Source organism: Calidris pugnax, unplaced genomic scaffold (genome assembly GCF_001431845.1).
Source record: "Calidris pugnax isolate Ruff unplaced genomic scaffold, ASM143184v1 scaffold109, whole genome shotgun sequence".
Taxonomy (NCBI): domain Eukaryota; kingdom Metazoa; phylum Chordata; class Aves; order Charadriiformes; family Scolopacidae; genus Calidris; species Calidris pugnax.
In genome coordinates this window covers 148,407-165,225 of record NW_015090844.1, presented here as the reverse complement: position 1 = coordinate 165,225, position 16,819 = coordinate 148,407, and the positions used below count along the sequence as shown (strand labels likewise).

The window sequence follows — 16,819 nt, the reverse complement described above, 5'->3', positions numbered from 1 at the left end:
CATTAAGCTGTCTTTATATCAACCCGTGAGTCCTCTCAGTTTTGCCCTTCCAGTTCTCCTCCCCATCCTGCTGAGAGGGAGTGAGTGAGCACTAAACCACAGCAGGAGGGACATACAAAATGAGGGGGTGTGTTGGAATCACAGTCCACCACAGCAGAGCCACTGCATGGGCTGACTCAAGCGAGGCAGACTAACAGTTTCTAAATAAAAGCTGAATTTTCGGTTTATGCTGGTAGTCTGCTGTGCCAGGGCATTTGTGTACGGTGCCATGATTCCCCTGACACCGTCAGGACCGATCAGCCACATGTAGCTCCTGGTGGAAGTTAAAGCTGTGCACTGCTCTCCGCCAGCAGAACATGGGGAGTCCTGGCTGCAGGAGCAGCTGTAAGCTTCTCTGGGATAGCCAAAATGGTTTTACTGACTTCAGAAGCATTCCTGTCATGCAAAACGGGACTTTCCTTGCCTGCTGTAGTAGGAAGACATGCAACCTTCTACTAATGTCTGGGGATGCATGGCAGCGGCTCTGTATCACCACATACTAGGTATATCCATTTCCAGTACACAGCAGCTTAAGCCAATTATCTCTCTGATGTCTGAAACACTAATATTATGAAGAATTATCATAAGATCATAGAATGGTTAGGGTTGGAAGGGACCTCAAAGATCATCTAGTTCCAACCCCCCTGCCCCGGGCAGGGACACCTCCCACCAGAGCAGGTTGCTCAAAGCCCCATCCAGCCTGGCCTTGAACACTTCCAGGGATGGGGCCTCCACAGCTTCTCTGGGCAACCTGTTCCTGTGCCTCACCACCCTCACACTGAAGAATTTCTTCCCAATATCTAAATCTCTCTTTAATCCTGCCTGATTCTTGGCCTGTCATGCTTCGTTGCTGGGTCCAACCTCCTGACTTGCCAGGCTGCTATCTGCTGTGTCACTGGTTCTTCTCTTTAGAGTTTCTAGCTTGCATTTGTGTAGGAGATCATGTACTCAACAGGTACATATCATCTAAGCCTTAATTTTCTCAAGTGCTCCAGTCACTGACACATGTCTGTTATAGCAGCAGCAGGGACATTTGCCATGCTTTGAGTAAGAGACTGTTTATCATAATTTGGTGTTTCACTCTTGCATAAGCAAGAACATTGTTTCCTGTAATATACCCAGTACCATCAGATGGGAGGTACAGTATCAGCCATGGTGAGAAATACATAGCTCCATCCTGTCTTGTTAACTAAAAGACAGCTGTGGGAATCACAGCATATAATTTCACCCTAAGGAAAAGGAGGAATGTTGATTAATTGGAAAGATGAAACACATCACAAGAATTCAGTAAAATCTTTATTTTAATAAAGAACCTGATGAAACAAGATCTTTAATTTCCTTATAGGGCCTGCTGATTGATTTATGAGCTGCCTAATTGAAAACTGTAACTGACCTCCATGACCGTATGCTGTCATTTCTTGGTACATCTGCTTATATGCTGGAGGATTTCAGGCTCTACGAGATTTGGTTTTCGCTCTGAGAAAGCTGTAGATCCCTTTTCTCTGATCGGTTAGTTTAAAGCAAAGTTTGTACTAGGCAAAGCTGAATTTTTATTGTGGGTTGGTTTTTTTTTTTTTTTTTTTGCTACTCCAGTTGAATAAGGCTGAACAGGTTTCTGCACATGTTTAAGCAGGCTTTAGACCAGCGTTCCTGGGGAATGTGGGCATACGCACACATATGTGCACCTCTGACTGCTTTTCCTGTATTCTAACTGCGTTTCTTTCACCTTTACTGTTCCTCATTATTCAGGTGAAGAAATTCCTGAGTCCTCCAGCAGAGTGAGCCTTTCACCCTCAGATGCAAGCCCGGTGCCTGCAGAAGGAGTGTGCAGGAGAGCCTTCAGTCCTTTGCGGAAACGGTCTAAAAGTGACCCTGCACTGCACAGCCATTTGCTTCAAGGTGAATTGATTTTTCTTTGTCAGTGCTTATCGAATGAGTCCTTAAAAGAACATTTGTCAGAAGGTTAGTACCTTGAACCTAGTACCTGCAGAAATCAGCCGCTGTCTCCCGACAGAGTACCCACATTAGAGCAAACAGTTCGTGCTTTGCCAAATCTTCTCCCCCCCGATACTTTGGTCTTGCTGCATTTCAGTCTTTTCTGTCTTGAAAAAGGGTCCATATCAGACATTGCTGGTTCCAGGAGGAGGGAGAGGTGGTGGAAGACAAGGAGGAGGGACCACATAAGATTTCTTTGTGTATTCGTACTCTGGCATCTAAAAGCTTGCAAGGGCAGTTGTCAGTGTGAGCAATTTAAAGCAAAATTAGATTGAGTATTTGATATTAGCCTATAACTTTACACCCCTATTCTACCTCCTTATAGCATCAAAAACCCCAAAAACTCAATACAAAAAAAACCCAGAGTGGAGAGCTGAAGTCTGTCGAGCTACTTTGATGTCAGTGATCTAATTCAGTTGCTATGGGAAAAGTGCTAGTGTGGCTGCAGAGTCCTTGATTCTGTTGACTGTCTTAAAAATTCACTAGTTGAGAGTCTTGCCTTTTTTATTAAAGCATATAGTATATAGTAGCTGCTGATACCTAATAGCACTCAACAAAATGTAAGAGGAGAGGGGGCATGTTAGTAACAACCATTTATTTTGAATAAAGGGAGCCTGTCAGTCTGCATTACGCTTACTATTTTGTGGAATGTTTTTATGTCTCTGCTACATCATGTGTTTTCTCTTGTCCTCCTACCAATCTGCACCACAGCGCCCTGGAAAATCTGCTGCTGAGGCAATAGTTACATGACACAGAACCTACTTGTAGCTGTGAAAGTGTAGCAGAGCGTTTCTGCTGTAGACTCCATCAGTCAGAAGCGTTTGAGTGCTCTAGGCTGGATGTAGCTGAGGTTGGGTCTGCTCAGAACTACACCTGAGAGTTAAATGCATGAGAGTGCTGCAGAAAGAGGGCTCGGCTGCAGCAGAACAGCAGAAGTTGCATCAAGTTGGAGAGGGACTCTTTGTCAGGAAGTGTAGTGATAGCACAAGGGATAATGGTTCTAAAATGAAAGAGGGGAGATTTAGATTAGGTATCAGGACAAAATTCTTTGCTGTGAGGGTGGTGAGGCACAGGAACAGGTTGCCCAGAGCAGTTGTGGATGCCCCATCCCTGGAAGTGTTCAAGGCCAGGCTGGATGGGGCTTTGAGCAACCTGCTCTAGTGGGAGGTGTCCCTGCCCGGGGCAGGGGGGTTGGAACTCCATGATCCTTAAGGTCCCCTCCAACCCTAACCATTCTGTGCTTCTAATTAGGTAGTGCTCTTCTTGCTGGAAGGTTTTGGCTCTCCTCCTGGTATTGTGTTTGGCATAAAGCCAGCATGAAAGTGCTTCTTGAACAACCTGTAGGTGCTGTTATTTATTTATTTATTCATTTATTAGCAGGGCCAAAAAGTGATGATTGTTATTTAGGCCAAAAGCAGTGGAATTGGTTCCCTGCTGCCCCTTTTTTAGTCCTTGCAAGGTAATTTTGAATGGTTTGTTGGTTTGGTTGGTTGGTTGGTTGGTTGGGATTCACTTCATTTAATTTCCAGTTTGTATTATTACTAGCTTTCTACTTGACAAGCAATTATTTTCTACTATTTTGTGACCAGCTGAAGGTTACAAAAAGTTTAGGAGAGCTCACAAAAGCCATCAAGCTTTGCTTAGCCAGCCTTGTACAGCTGGTTGGTTGGTTGGTTGGTTGGGATTCACTTCATTTAATTTCCAGTTTGTATTATTACTAGCTTTCTACTTGACAAGCAATTATTTTCTACTATTTTGTGACCAGCTGAAGGTTACAAAAAGTTTAGGAGAGCTCACAAAAGCCATCAAGCTTTGCTTAGCCAGCCTTGTACAGCTGTGTGTTGACATTGAACACTCCATGCTCATTTTGGGTCTGTTCAGAACAGAAGCAAAAAAGAGAGGAACCGATGTACACTAAATGGCAAACAGCCTTCCCAGAAACGTCCTGCCAGACCCTTTGGCATGGGATACCTGCTCTGCCATAGCTCTGTGCTGCTTTGTGTTACAGCCAAATCCAATGCAGTGCCATCCCTGCGAGCCACCCTGGCCGTGCCAGGCTGTCAGGTCTTACAGGGTTAAACTCTGCCACGTCAGGGCTGGAATCTCAGGGGGTGCTTGTTGAACAGTCCTGTGAACCCAGTGGATCGTTTGCTTTGCTTGGTCTTTGTCTTCAGGGGCCGTGCTCAGCTGTGAAGCTGCAACGCAGACTGAGGTGAGCCCACAGCTCTGCGCCGTCACCTTGCGGAAGAACGGGAGGGCAAGAGCTTTGAGGGGAAGACCCCGGTCTTTGATAGACTACAAGTCTTACACAGACACCAGACGGCTCGTGGCGTGGATCCTGGAGCAGTCCTCCTGCAGCATGAGCCCTGACGTACACGAACTGGTGGAAAGCATCAAGTCTGTTTTAAAATCAGACGAGAAACACATGGCGGAAGCCATCACCAGTGCCACCTTCCTTGAGCAGGTAGTTTTATTGCTTGTGTTGATCAGGTCATGTGGAAACCCAGGCTGGCCTTGGTGTGGGAGTGTAGGTTTGCATTTGCCACTCTGCTCTGCGTATCAAAGTTTCTGGACCCAAATAACTTCTTTTAGTACATTGGTTTTATTTGGAGAGCGTGCGAGAGGCTGTGTAGCTGTGATGTCTCTTGCTCTGTCAACCACACAGCCAGGAAGGTTTTCAGAAGGATGAATATATGTGTCTTTAAAAGCTGAAGGAGGTGGTCTTCTGCAGCAGAATCATGAACTGTAAATAACATGACAGTGTTTCATACTGAGCATGGCAGGGGAGAGGGAAGAGATTTATAAAGCATTTGCATATAAAGTGGAAGGAATAAAGGCTGACAAGAAGAAACTTTTTGTAATTGGTTCCCGTGATAAAAATAAGACCTAGTACTAAAGGGAAAAAAAAAAAAAGGAGAAAGTAGAAAATATGTGCTTACATTAATGGAATGAATATTCAGAAGTTTCAGACATAATAGATTTAATTGAACAAATGTTTTGGTAGCTTACAGACCATTTGGATAGATGAGTTGATTCATGCACGGTACAAGTGATTTGCTATGACTGCTGGTTTTGGTTTGAGTTTGCTCACACAAAACACATCAAAGATTTTAATTAGGCTCTGTAGATAAAGTGAGATTTCCCACTCCAGCCTAGAGGCAACTAAAGCCTCAACAAATCTGACAGAAAGAGATGAAAAAAAAAAAATTCCTTATGAGAATTTAATTTTTCATACTGGCCTGAAGCTTATTACAGTCTAGTGGCTTCTGCAGGAAGCAATATCTAGATTCCTGTTAAGCCATACCTGACAGGCCATGGTTTGGGGTAAGCTAACTCTTCTGCAGCTTAGAAAAAAACCACCAAAAAATACCCAACACTCACGCATTTTCCCAATTGAGATTGCTTTTCCTATGCCTCCTTGACAAATAGCAATTTTAGCCTCAGCACTATTCCTAGTTGGGTAAGAAACTATTGTAATGGAACACGAACCTGAAAAAAAAATCTGATTTAGTTTTTTTTTTTTTTTAACTCCCTTTTATAGGTGATGACACCTGCCCAGCAAGCCACGTCATCGAGGGCCCCTGTGTTACCTTTCAGACGGCGTCCTGGATTGCTGCACCGGGAGAGCTGTGGTGACCTGAGTACTTTCACCACAGATGAGGATGAGCTGCCAGAGAGGAGGATCCAGAGAGCAGAGCATGAACGGCCCCACAGTCTTATTGGTGTTGTCAGGGAGACTGTACTTTGAGCTGTTTTCTGTCTGTCTTTGAGCTGTTTTCTGTTTGTTCCTCAGCAGGGCACTTCTGTCAGTCATAGATGCTGCACAGGAACAGCATCTCTGACCTGGGGATAGAAGAGTGTGCCGATAATCCATTTATTTTTCTTTTTATACCCTCATGCTCAGACTCCTGAGGGGAAGCTTGCTCCAAAAGCCCGTGAAGCCGCTTGCAAGCCGGCCTGCACTGGGCTGCTCTGGTGGGACTGATCTGTTTGTGGTGCGGTACTGAGCATCGTGTCTCTGTAGCCCTCACCACTTCGGATGGATTTGCTTTTTTTTTTACTCAACTCACAAAAGAGAGGGCAGAATGGCTTTACCAGGGTGAGGCAAGGACAGTTCTTGCATGTGTGCACTTTGTATGTCACTGGAGAACAGGGCCAGTGCCAATGCCTGTGTTCATCTGGTGTGTGTTACTGTAGCTCCACTGATATTTTTTTTTTCTTTCTTTTTTTTTTTTGTGTTTTTTTGCTGGCACATAACAAGCACCACTACTAGGAAGTAAATTGCTATGTGCCAGCTGACATCCATGCTGGAAGCATTTATGCAGCCATCTCCTCTTCAGACGTGCAGGTGACTACCATACACTCTTTGTGGCTAGGATGGCTAAGTATTCCTGCTGCTATTTTAATGATAAAGCTTCATTTAAAAATTATTAAAGGGCCTTCCCACAAAAAACCAAAAAGCTTTAAAGGGACTTTTAATTAAGCTTGTTCAGAAGTTGAAACTGTGCGGTGTGGTTTGACTCTAGTACTAAAGATGATAACTTGAATAATAAAAATGCTTATCCTTGCACTGGGTTTGCTGCTTTATTTTTCCTGGAAATACATTAGGGATATTGAGTTTGCTGAAGCACTGGCCTATTGGTACATCTTGCTCCCAAAGTAAGAACACAGTGAGTAAAAACTGAGGTGGTTTGTCTTGGAGGAGAAGGGAAACACCACAAGAACACACCACTTTGTAACGCGTGCTTTTAAGCCTGCTCTGTTCTGTATTTTGCAATTCCATCACATTTAAAACTCACTATTAGCTTCCTTTTCCCAGTTGTTCATTGCCTCTACAAAAGTAGACTGTGGAAGAGGAAAATGCTGTGCACCCCATCAGTGCAAACTGTGCTCATGGTGGCTTTTGGCAGCTCTTACTTTGCTGTCACACTCTGTGTGTGAACTCCCTGCAGCCTCACGGGGAGAAAAGTCTGGATGCAGCACAAGCCTGTGGTTCAGAAGACTTGATCACAACTCAGTTAATTGCGCGTTATCCCAGCGGAAGGGGACTAGCCTGAGCTGAAGTTACCAGATGTTGGGCAGTGCTTCAAAAGGCAGGTACATGTTTCGGATAACAGGAGAGAGAAAATCTGATTTCAGTAAATTATCTGCTTTCCATAGGTCTTAATTTCTAATTGACCAAGTCATTACTACAGGACAAGTGCCACAATTATTTATAAAACCTATCATCAACTTATTACCCAGGTAAGGTGTTTCCTTAGTTACCTGCACAGACCATGACCTGTTTTTCAGCTGGTCATGCTTTAACAGAGACGAAGAGAAACAATGGGACACCAGAGGGAAAGATTTAAACAAACAAAAAAGTACTGGGAGCTATCACCTTTTCTGACCTCTACTCACTTTTTGATTACCACAGGCTTCCCTAGGAGGCCTGTTCCCTGTTTCAGAGAGCTGAGGGCCAGCCCTGTGCCTGGGGCGCATGGTGGGTACCCAGCCTCGCTTCACGTGCAGGGCACAGGCCAAGCTGAGGCACTCGTGTCTCCAGGTACCTCCTGTAACGCACCCCCAGCTTCTGTAGCTGAACCGCTGTGTGGAAAAACCTGGAATTCCTGTATTTCTTGGAGGTGATCCTGAGCAGGGAGCAGGCTGGTGCCTGTAGCCAGGCTGTGCTCTCTTCTGCACCCGTGACTTGCCAACCCAACTGGCCCAGCAGGCCCTCGCTGACTCGAGGGATTATCTCCCCTTTGGAACTCTGCTTTGGCCACTAGCGACCAGCCCCGTCAGCCACCACCGTGCCAGGGCTGCCACCCGTCTGCAGCCCCTCACTGGCTGTGCCTCACCATCAGGAGAGAGGAAACAACGTTCTAGGTGGGAAGCAGCTACACTGCAAAACAAATACTGCTCTCGCAAACCCAGTGGTTTTCTGAGGTACCAGTTAAGTTTCTCTGCAAGTATTGGAACAATAACATTGCAAGTTTAAAAAAAACACCAAAAAAACCCCACAGTTACCTATATATCCAAATAGTGTAGCAAGTTTTAATTAAATTATCTTTCAGCACAAAAGACACAGTAGAGTCACAGAATGGTTTGGGCTGGAAGGAACCTTAAAGATCATCTTGTTCCAACCCCCCTGCCCTGGGCAGGGACACCTCCCACCAGAGCAGGTTGCTCAAAGCCCCATCCAGCCTGGCCTTGAACACTTCCAGGGATGGGGCCTCCACAGCTTCCCTGGGCAACCTGTTCCTGTGCCTCACCACCCCCATAGTGAAGAATTCCTTTCTAGTATCTAATCTACATCTACTGGCAGTACCATTGCCAGTTTCTTCATCATAATTTGAATCTCAGCCAGACATAATGTAAAGGACACTTACTATGCTTAATGCTATTTAAACACATTTAAAACATGCAAAGATTTCAAGAGCTACAAGGTGTCTAGCAGCTAACCATAATCGCCATGGTTCCAGCGAGACTGCAGCCCTTAGGAAATGAAAATTGTTCTTCTGCTGCTAAAGTGTTTTTTATTCCATAAGGAAAAGTTTAGGCAAATCTCTTTCATCAGAAACAGTCTCCCACCAGCAGATTTAAAAAAAAAAACAAAACAAAACCCAACCTACCAGCTTTATAAGCTATCATACATTCAAAAGACAAACTTCTTACGCCACTTCCATTTGCAAAATGCCATCTCGCTTCTTGCCCAGGCAGTCTTCAGAACTAATGAAAAAGTCTCCATCAACAGCACTCTCTCAGATAGTGGTGCCTTCTCACCCAGTGGAAACAGCCCCAGTTAGAGCAACGGGAATTTATTAGTGGATGAGATGCTGCCGCCTTAGTCCCTCTTAACTCCTCATTCTAAAAAGGTGGGGAGGGGAAGCCCAAAACTGAGTGCAACCTGTCATACTGTCTCTCCCTACTGCTGCCAGGGTACATCTCCTGAACTTCCATGGCCTTGCTTGAGGATGTCTTTCTGGGGAAGGTGCAGTGTGTGCAACTCCTCACCCAGGGGGAAAGCCCACCGAAGCCGTGAGATGGAGGAGGGAGGAAGGGCAGAGTGCACACACACTGGGTAAAGATGGTAGGAAGAGGCATCGGGGGGTAAGTGGATGGTTATTGGAAGGCTAAGTATGAAAGATGGACATAAAGTGGAGAATAATTGTAGCTGGTTTCAGTTTACTTCCCTGAAAGTCGTTCTTAGTCTTCCTCCCTACCCCTACACACACCTGCACACAGAAATATCAGGGCGGCACAAGCCAGTTCCTTAGATCCCGGGAGACATTCTTCTGCCATCTTAATTTGCTCATTGGTAAAATCATCCAGTGGGGAAAATGAAATTGCTGCTGTATGGGAAAGTATGAGAATTAGCATAAATTATAGATACATTGCCTGGTGGAGCTGGAATACAAAACGCTTAAAATAGACACTGGGTTTCAAGGGAGGGGAGAATTCCAGGAGAGCAGTCATGCCAGGGGGTCAGTGGCAGAGAAAATGAGGGTATCTAAAACCACTGTATTGGAAAAGAAAAAAAACCGTCCCTTCTAGATTGTTTTACAGAAACAGAAATAGTTGGGATTGACACTTAGAGCAACAACCAACCTCTTTAAGAATGAGCCACTGCTCCCTGGCTGTATGTGCTGCAGTTAGATACTTTGTGCTAGGTGTGAGAAACATCCCTCTAAATTAGCAGGCTGTTAAAATTCTTTGGCTTCCCAAGGATTGCTGCTGCCCTCCCTCGGAAAAGCCAGCACGCAGATGTGGTGGTGTGCTCTCCCTGGTTTCCCCCCCCTCCCTCTCGGCTCCTGCCCGGCCTTGGCCACCACGGCCATCACAACAGCAGCTGTGATAACTTGCACCCGGTATCTGGGGGATGGCTGGCAGCATAGTCAAAATACTGTCTGGAGTGGGGACCTAGAAATTTTGTTGCCATGAAAATATGACTATAGGTCAATTATCTTACTGTATAAATAGTGGACAGCCCAAGAGCCCCTTTGAGCTCTCCTGTATGGCAGCTGGCTGCACGCCAGGATCTCCCCTTTGGTGAGGATGCTCACTGAAGGTTCTGCTCCTCGAGGTTGAGGGAATCCTTGCCGCAACAGAGTTTCGATAAGTGACTAATAGCATGCTAAACTTTGAAATTTTATCTAAGTAATGTAAAGGATTAATTGTGCATATATAATCCTTTAGACATAAACCGTTGACCAAGTCTGGGACTAGGATTGGATCCAGCCGCACCCAGACTCCTCTCTGAGAAGGAGTTTAGAAAGCAAGGGGGTCCTTTCTGAACCTCGTGACTCAACGGGAGGGTCTCCCTGACAGTTCTGTCTGACCCTGTCCTCTGTGCAGTAAATAATAGAGTGTACCCTGACATCGGATCTCGTAAAACACTATCGCATTTACCACTGGTTTTATCGCACTTACTACTGGTTTTGTTAAATCACTGTTTCACCTTAATAAATATTTCTCTGCTTCACTCTAACTAGTGAAGTTAATCACTCCATCCGCGACAGCAGATTCATGGATAATGTCCTTATCCATAATTCTGTTTGCTAAATGCATACACAGGCCTCATTCCTGTACACCAAGCGAATCAACATCTAACGGCTTCTCTGAGGAGCCATGACCATTATACACCCTCATGACCAACAGCCAGGCTTCCCTGCGGAGGCCAGGGAATCCCTGTGCAGTGGCTGTCACCTTGCCGGGAAGCCAGGAAGAAAATCTACCAGGATGCACATTCACAGTCCGGGCACTTTATGGTTTTTCTACCTTATTTGAAGTTACAGACCAGAAATGCTTTCTTGGCTCTGAAGTATGGCAGCCTCTGCCGTTACGGAGCATGATTATATGCCATTCTTGTGGAGGCAGCTGCCAAAAGCAGTATCAAAGAACCTTGCAAATTATCAGTACTATGGTTTAAATTAAAAGCTCCAGTCGTAAAAATGCAGACTTTCGGATACAAAGCCAGCTTTCAGTAAAAGCTGGTGTCCAGAGTTCTAACACTACCCTTTACAAAATAAGGTTGTTAATTTGCAAACTGTAATTAACATACCAACTGTTTAAAAGTTCTTTTTTGGCTCAGTGACCTTCTCACTTAATGGTAGGACATTACTCTTGCCTTACCAACAGTATCAAAAAACAGAACTCCAAAGCATAAGTGTTTTGCACCAGGAAGTGCTACATTGTTATCGTCCCAGTAAGAAAGGCACTCGGAATCTGCAAAGTCACATTTAAAATGCTATTTATTAGAGCTCATGCTATAAAGAAAGAGAATAGTATAGATAATTTTATATCCCTTCAGATGCTGGTATCCCCAAGTTGTGTAGCATCAAACAGGCATCAATCAGGGCGCAAGAAGTTGTGCAGTTCCCATCCTTGGAAGGGTCAGCTTGTGTCGGTTCATTTGAGCTATTACAAGATTTTCTTAGATTAAACAACTCCGTTCATCACTTCTACTGTCTAACACAGAGGATGCTCACATGAGAACTTCTTGCTGCACTTCTAGATAACGGCAAGGATACACAAGCGGTGTCACCACCAGTACCAAGCGGGAGCTCTCGGCAGGCTCCTCCCTTATAATCAAGCAGCAACATTTATGCTGTGGCCAAAGGACACCCCTGAAGGCCAGGGTGTACGAGCAGGACAGAGCAGGACAGCAGAGACCTGGGCCTGCTCAGATTAACCAACACGCGGACCACCCACTCCTCAAGGCACAATGTTCCTCAGGGCAGGATGGCTCCTGCACTGAACTTTCATTTATATCACAATTCCAGTCCTGTTCTCAGACACTGTCCATCCCCACAGGGTGTCACCACAACTTCCTCAGCCTGCAAGGCTCCCCAGGGTGCTGGAATTGGGGTCTGCTCGTCCTCCCAGTGTGCATCCAAACCATTAAAACACCAGAGGTGAGAGCAAGACAAATGTCCTCTGTGGAGACAGCAAATCTGTGACAGTTACATCTGTACTGCTAAAGGAAAAGCCAGGCTTGCGTTTATTCACTGAAGTGCAAAAATGTTGGTAATATTGAAATCAGAACGTAAAGCTTTAAAAAGAAAGTAATAAACAGGGTGGAAGGTGGCACGCCGGGAAGCACCGAAAGCAATTTCAGCCTGTGTGTTGCACCATTTACGCCACAGACTTTATAATTTCTCCAATCTATCATTCAAGCAAATAAGGTGAAAAGTTAAGAAATACTTCATTCTCTCATGTTGGCAGTATTTGTATTTCATGTTACGAATAGCCATCCAGTGGCTGAAGGACCATTTTTAGTTTTCTTCTGAATCAGCTGTGGCCCGATGTCTCAATTTCTGCAGTTTCAAAGCACTCACAACAACCCATGAAGCACAGAAAATCCTAGGAAACCTGACCTGAAAAGATGCTCCTTTGTTGGCTCTCGCTGGTTGATTTTCAAATGCCATCATATTTCTCTTAATCAATCTCTCATTATACAAATATTTTCTAACCTTAGCACAGGTAATTCCAGGATTTATTCTAAAGACAGGCATATTACAATTCTACTTTTTATTTATTCAAATGATAGTAGGTCTTAAAGAGTAAACCATGCTGAATACCTTTGAAGAAAAATAATGGTTTCAGAAATCAGAGTAAGTGTGAAGAATTTTTAGCAAGGCCTCATTTATGAAAAAAGCATTTAAAGTTACTCTGACAATGAAATATTTCTGTCACATAAAAGGCATCTTGAAACAACATATTTTTGGAAGATGCAAACACAGTGACATTTCATATGGTGAAAACTGGCGTGCAACCTTAGAGGAGGAATCAGCTTAATTTAGGAGCACTCATGCCATTTATTGTCTGAAAATAATGCTATTTTAAAAATAAACTTAATAGCATTGGTTCACATCTGCAGAAACTCCAGACTAAGTGGCAAAAGAGCAGTTCAGACAACTTCCAAGAATGCACGCATTCAGTACTGGCAAGCCAACCCTTAGACCGGTATGAGCAAACTCTCAGCCTTGTCTGAGGTATTTTTGTTTTGTATTTTATTGTTGCAAATCTTACAGACATTAGCGCTCTGTTAAATAAGGAAGGTAGTAGCACAGTAAATACACCACAACAAAATAGCTGGCCAGAAACACCCCACCCCAAAAAAAAGCCCACTCCTTTCCCCCTTGCCCTCCCCCCAAATCAAACCACTGCAGCTTCATTACAGAGGTCAAAGACCTGTGGCAAAAAACATCAGAGGAATTACATTCAGTAGATGTGCAGTATCAACATTCCAGGCTCACATATATTTATATATATATTTATATTTATATATAGAGATCATTAAATGTTTACAAAGAACAATATTGTTACAAATACAATACTATACTTTTCCCAACGCTTTACAATAATTTCTATTCATCCCCTTTACAGAACAATAGTACAACTTCATAGCCTAGGTACTGCGCTAAATATGTACAAGAGATCTCAACCACACTGTTGTCTTCAAAAACACATTTCATTTAGAAAACAAGGAAAGCAAGCAAATCTGGAAATCCCCATTGAGTATCAAATTCAAACAAGATTCAAAACAAATGTGTGAGACTTGCCAATAAAAAAAAAAATATATATGTAAGGGATGTTTCATCCTTAATGTAAACACTGAAGAATTAATTAGACTGTATGAAGCAGCAAGGATGAAAAAGAATTCAGGTCTGTCACCAAAGAAGGAATGTAAACCTGCAGTTTGTTCCTCTGAATCTGTTAAAAATTCACATATGTATTCTGCTGCAACAGTCTAGAGAACGGCCAGCTTTCCCTTTTGACCTCCTTTTCCTTGAAACTCCTTCCCTTTACAAAGTATAATGGGATTTACAAGAGTGTTATCAGAAGTGTGCACACACTGCTGACTTCCCAGTTTAGAAATCTGCTGCACACACTGTAATTGGAAAACTTGAGATTTTTGCTAGACTTTGATCCTGCAGGCGTTCACTTGCTTAATGTTAAGCACCTATTTACCATTAACCGTTCAAGCACCCAGGTGCCATTAACTTCACAGAATCTTGGCTGCAAGACTTTTAGAGAAACAGTTGTTTCACCTCTAAATACATTTGCATGTTCAGGTCTTCACCATTTCCCAGTGAAGTGAGTTAAAGACCCCACTGCATGAGCTGGACAGAACCACAGAAACAAGTGAAACTGAGAGCTTAAACACAGCAGGAACCAGAAGCATGATAACTGTGTCTTCAAGAGTTTGCTAAGTTTCCTCAGGCAACTTACGGAAAGGCTGCACTGTATATAATCTTCTAAATTGTACATGGTTATGTATCGTATTTACATATATTACTATATATATGGAAAGTTCTGGAAAAAAAAGTTCAAATGATCATAAAGCAGATGTCCACAGTTAAACGACATACTCACAATTCATTCACTATCTAGTTGCATCAGTCAGGTAGCAGAGGTAAGTACTGACCTGGAATACTAACACCGCTCTCTTGTGCAATCCGCTATTCTGGAGATTGGGATTAAATAATGTAACAACAAGAACTGCAGTAAAATCAAGTCATCATACATTAATCTCAACACTAAAACATATTCACTTACTACAATAGTTTATGCACCACTTCATTATCTCCCTTAAATATTTACTGCCCACTGAAATACAGAGTTTACTCTCTACCTCTGATCCACCCATGGATACCCATGATTTCTGAAAGCCAAAAATGGACCTGTGGGAAGAGAGCCCCACGGCTCTCAGCAGTGTCTGTACTCGGTGTGCGTACGCACACGGACACGCACTTCCACACATCTCCGTAGTAACGTTTCGGTATCGCTACTGGACTGCAAACAAGGGTTAAATGGCACAGTCCACCCCACAATCATTGAGAAACGAGTGACTATGACCAACGGTATATTTGCAAAGCAGAAGTGGTGTGTGGCTCTGTGTGGCCTGCTCTTGTTTTCATCTCACTGAGCCTTTCTATCTCAATAAAACACAGCAGAAACTGCTTCTTTAAAAGAAATCAACATGTTAGCCTGGACTAAACGCATGGTTCAATTTCAGCATGAACACCAGTATAAAGTCCTGGTAAAAAAATAACTACAGAGAATGGAGAATTTTCCTCTCCCTAGGAAGAAAAGACATTGCTTCTTTTTTTAATTTTATTTTTCCTCTTAAAAAAAGATTCAACTTAACCGTTTTATCCCCTTTTGCCTCTAGCATGCAAGTTAGAGGCGAATCAAATCCTAGATTTCATACATCCCTGCAGTTTATCATCTTCATACAAGTGCATATAGTACACGCATATCTCCTTTAAGTGCCATACATATGGAAAAAATCACAAGTTAAATTATATAACAAAATAAATAAGTTTATTCCCACCTCATCTCTTCCACTGTTATCTATATCATAAACTAAAGAGAAAGTCAATAAAATTAGACAGGTCTTTGGAAAAAAATATGTGTTAAAACTGGCTCAGAGAACAAAATTACTTAGAATAGTCTGCAGATCTCTTAATATTCAAACTTCATAAATAGCAAGCACAGTCTTAAAAATGTCTATATACACTGGCACACATGGCTGTGCGCACCAAATTCAGAATTAAGAGCCTAGAAAAAGTGTAGCTATTCAGGAAAGCCCCTCACTATTTCTATTGTAGGTATTTAAAGATCCCCCCCCACTCCTTTAACCTCTAAAATAGGCAAGGGACTATAAAAGACATGTTGCATTTAAAAACAAAGCAGAAGAAAACAAAGAGTTAGAAAACCGGGGTCAGAGCTGGGGAGGCAGCTGTAAAAAATGCCTCCCAAATTACTTAGTGTGAGTAATGCAAGCGTAACATGTTTCTGCAACTCACGGAGTACCTTTTGGGGTCCTACTATCATGAAGAATTGATGACAGAGGGGCATTAAAAGGTGTGTGTTTGGGCACTCCATTTTACAACAGCAGCATTTACTGAATCTTCATAAGCAGGTAATTCTTCCTGAGGGCAAAGCTATCCTTTTGGTATCTATTTTCCCCACAGACATAAACCTTTAATACTGAGCTCAATGCCTGTGGGAAAACAGGGCAAGAAAGGCAAAGTCACATGCAAGGATATCCAAGATAACACTCTGCACCCTATACTTTTATCTGCTTGGCAAAGACATCTTTCATTCAGCAACATTTAATTTACTCAAATTTACTATAATTTGTCAAATTATAGCCACAAAAATAAAACTGATTATGTAGTATGAAGCAGAGTTAATCTTCTCTGTGAATCCTGCTGTGAACAATGCTGCTGTTATTTTCCTGGTTTGCATGTGGAACTGCATGAAGTTGGCTTGTAAAAATATGCAACCAAAACAGTCCCACAGATATTTATCACCCCTTCCCAAAATACAGAAAAATGGTAGAGAGAAGAGGAAAAAGGGAGAGAGAAGAGAGACAGTGTGTTTGTGCCTGTGAAGGAGAGAGAGAGAGAGGGAAAGAAATGTCTCTGCAGACACAGAAATGCAGCACTAAAGAGACAAGCACTAATGAGGAAAAACATCCTCCATGCACATTGTGATGGTGAGGTGTCAGCTTTAGATGTAAACTGGTTGCTCTTGTGCAGTCAACAGTCTGTACATGGCAGCTGGCATAGTCTTCATATGAATCTAAAGGAAATACAACAAGTTAATCAATGCTCCAAACGTGCACACTACAACACAGCATTGGTGAAGAAATTACCTAAGGTCATACAGGACAGAAGGGAAAGGTAAAACCTGAGAGTTTTCATGTCCTTATTAAATTATTGCAGGTGGTGATACTATGAAGCAGTATGTTTAAAATCAATGGACCATCCAAGGTTGTGGACACTTCGTC

At 43.1% G+C, this 16,819-nt stretch overlaps 2 protein-coding genes across 4 annotated transcripts in view; one reads left to right on the top strand and one right to left on the bottom strand.

The window, feature by feature from the left end:
• Positions 1–6,604, top strand: part of FAM189A2 (family with sequence similarity 189 member A2) — a 27,378-nt gene extending 20,774 nt beyond the window's left edge. For both annotated transcript variants that reach the window (XM_014942643.1, XM_014942641.1), the window contains 3 exons: positions 1,789–1,938; positions 4,209–4,498; positions 5,576–6,604. In XM_014942643.1, coding sequence (XP_014798129.1) covers positions 1,789–1,938; positions 4,209–4,498; positions 5,576–5,782 — 647 coding nt within the window. In that variant the 3' untranslated portion in view covers positions 5,783–6,604. The remainder of the gene's footprint in view (positions 1–1,788; positions 1,939–4,208; positions 4,499–5,575) is intronic.
• A 4,645-nt stretch (positions 6,605–11,249) lies between these two features.
• APBA1 (amyloid beta (A4) precursor protein-binding, family A, member 1) overlaps positions 11,250–16,819 on the bottom strand; it is a 93,836-nt gene continuing 88,266 nt past the window's right edge. For both annotated transcript variants that reach the window (XM_014942654.1, XM_014942653.1), the window contains exon 12: positions 11,250–16,611. In XM_014942654.1, coding sequence (XP_014798140.1) covers positions 16,540–16,611 — 72 coding nt within the window. In that variant the 3' untranslated portion in view covers positions 11,250–16,539. The remainder of the gene's footprint in view (positions 16,612–16,819) is intronic.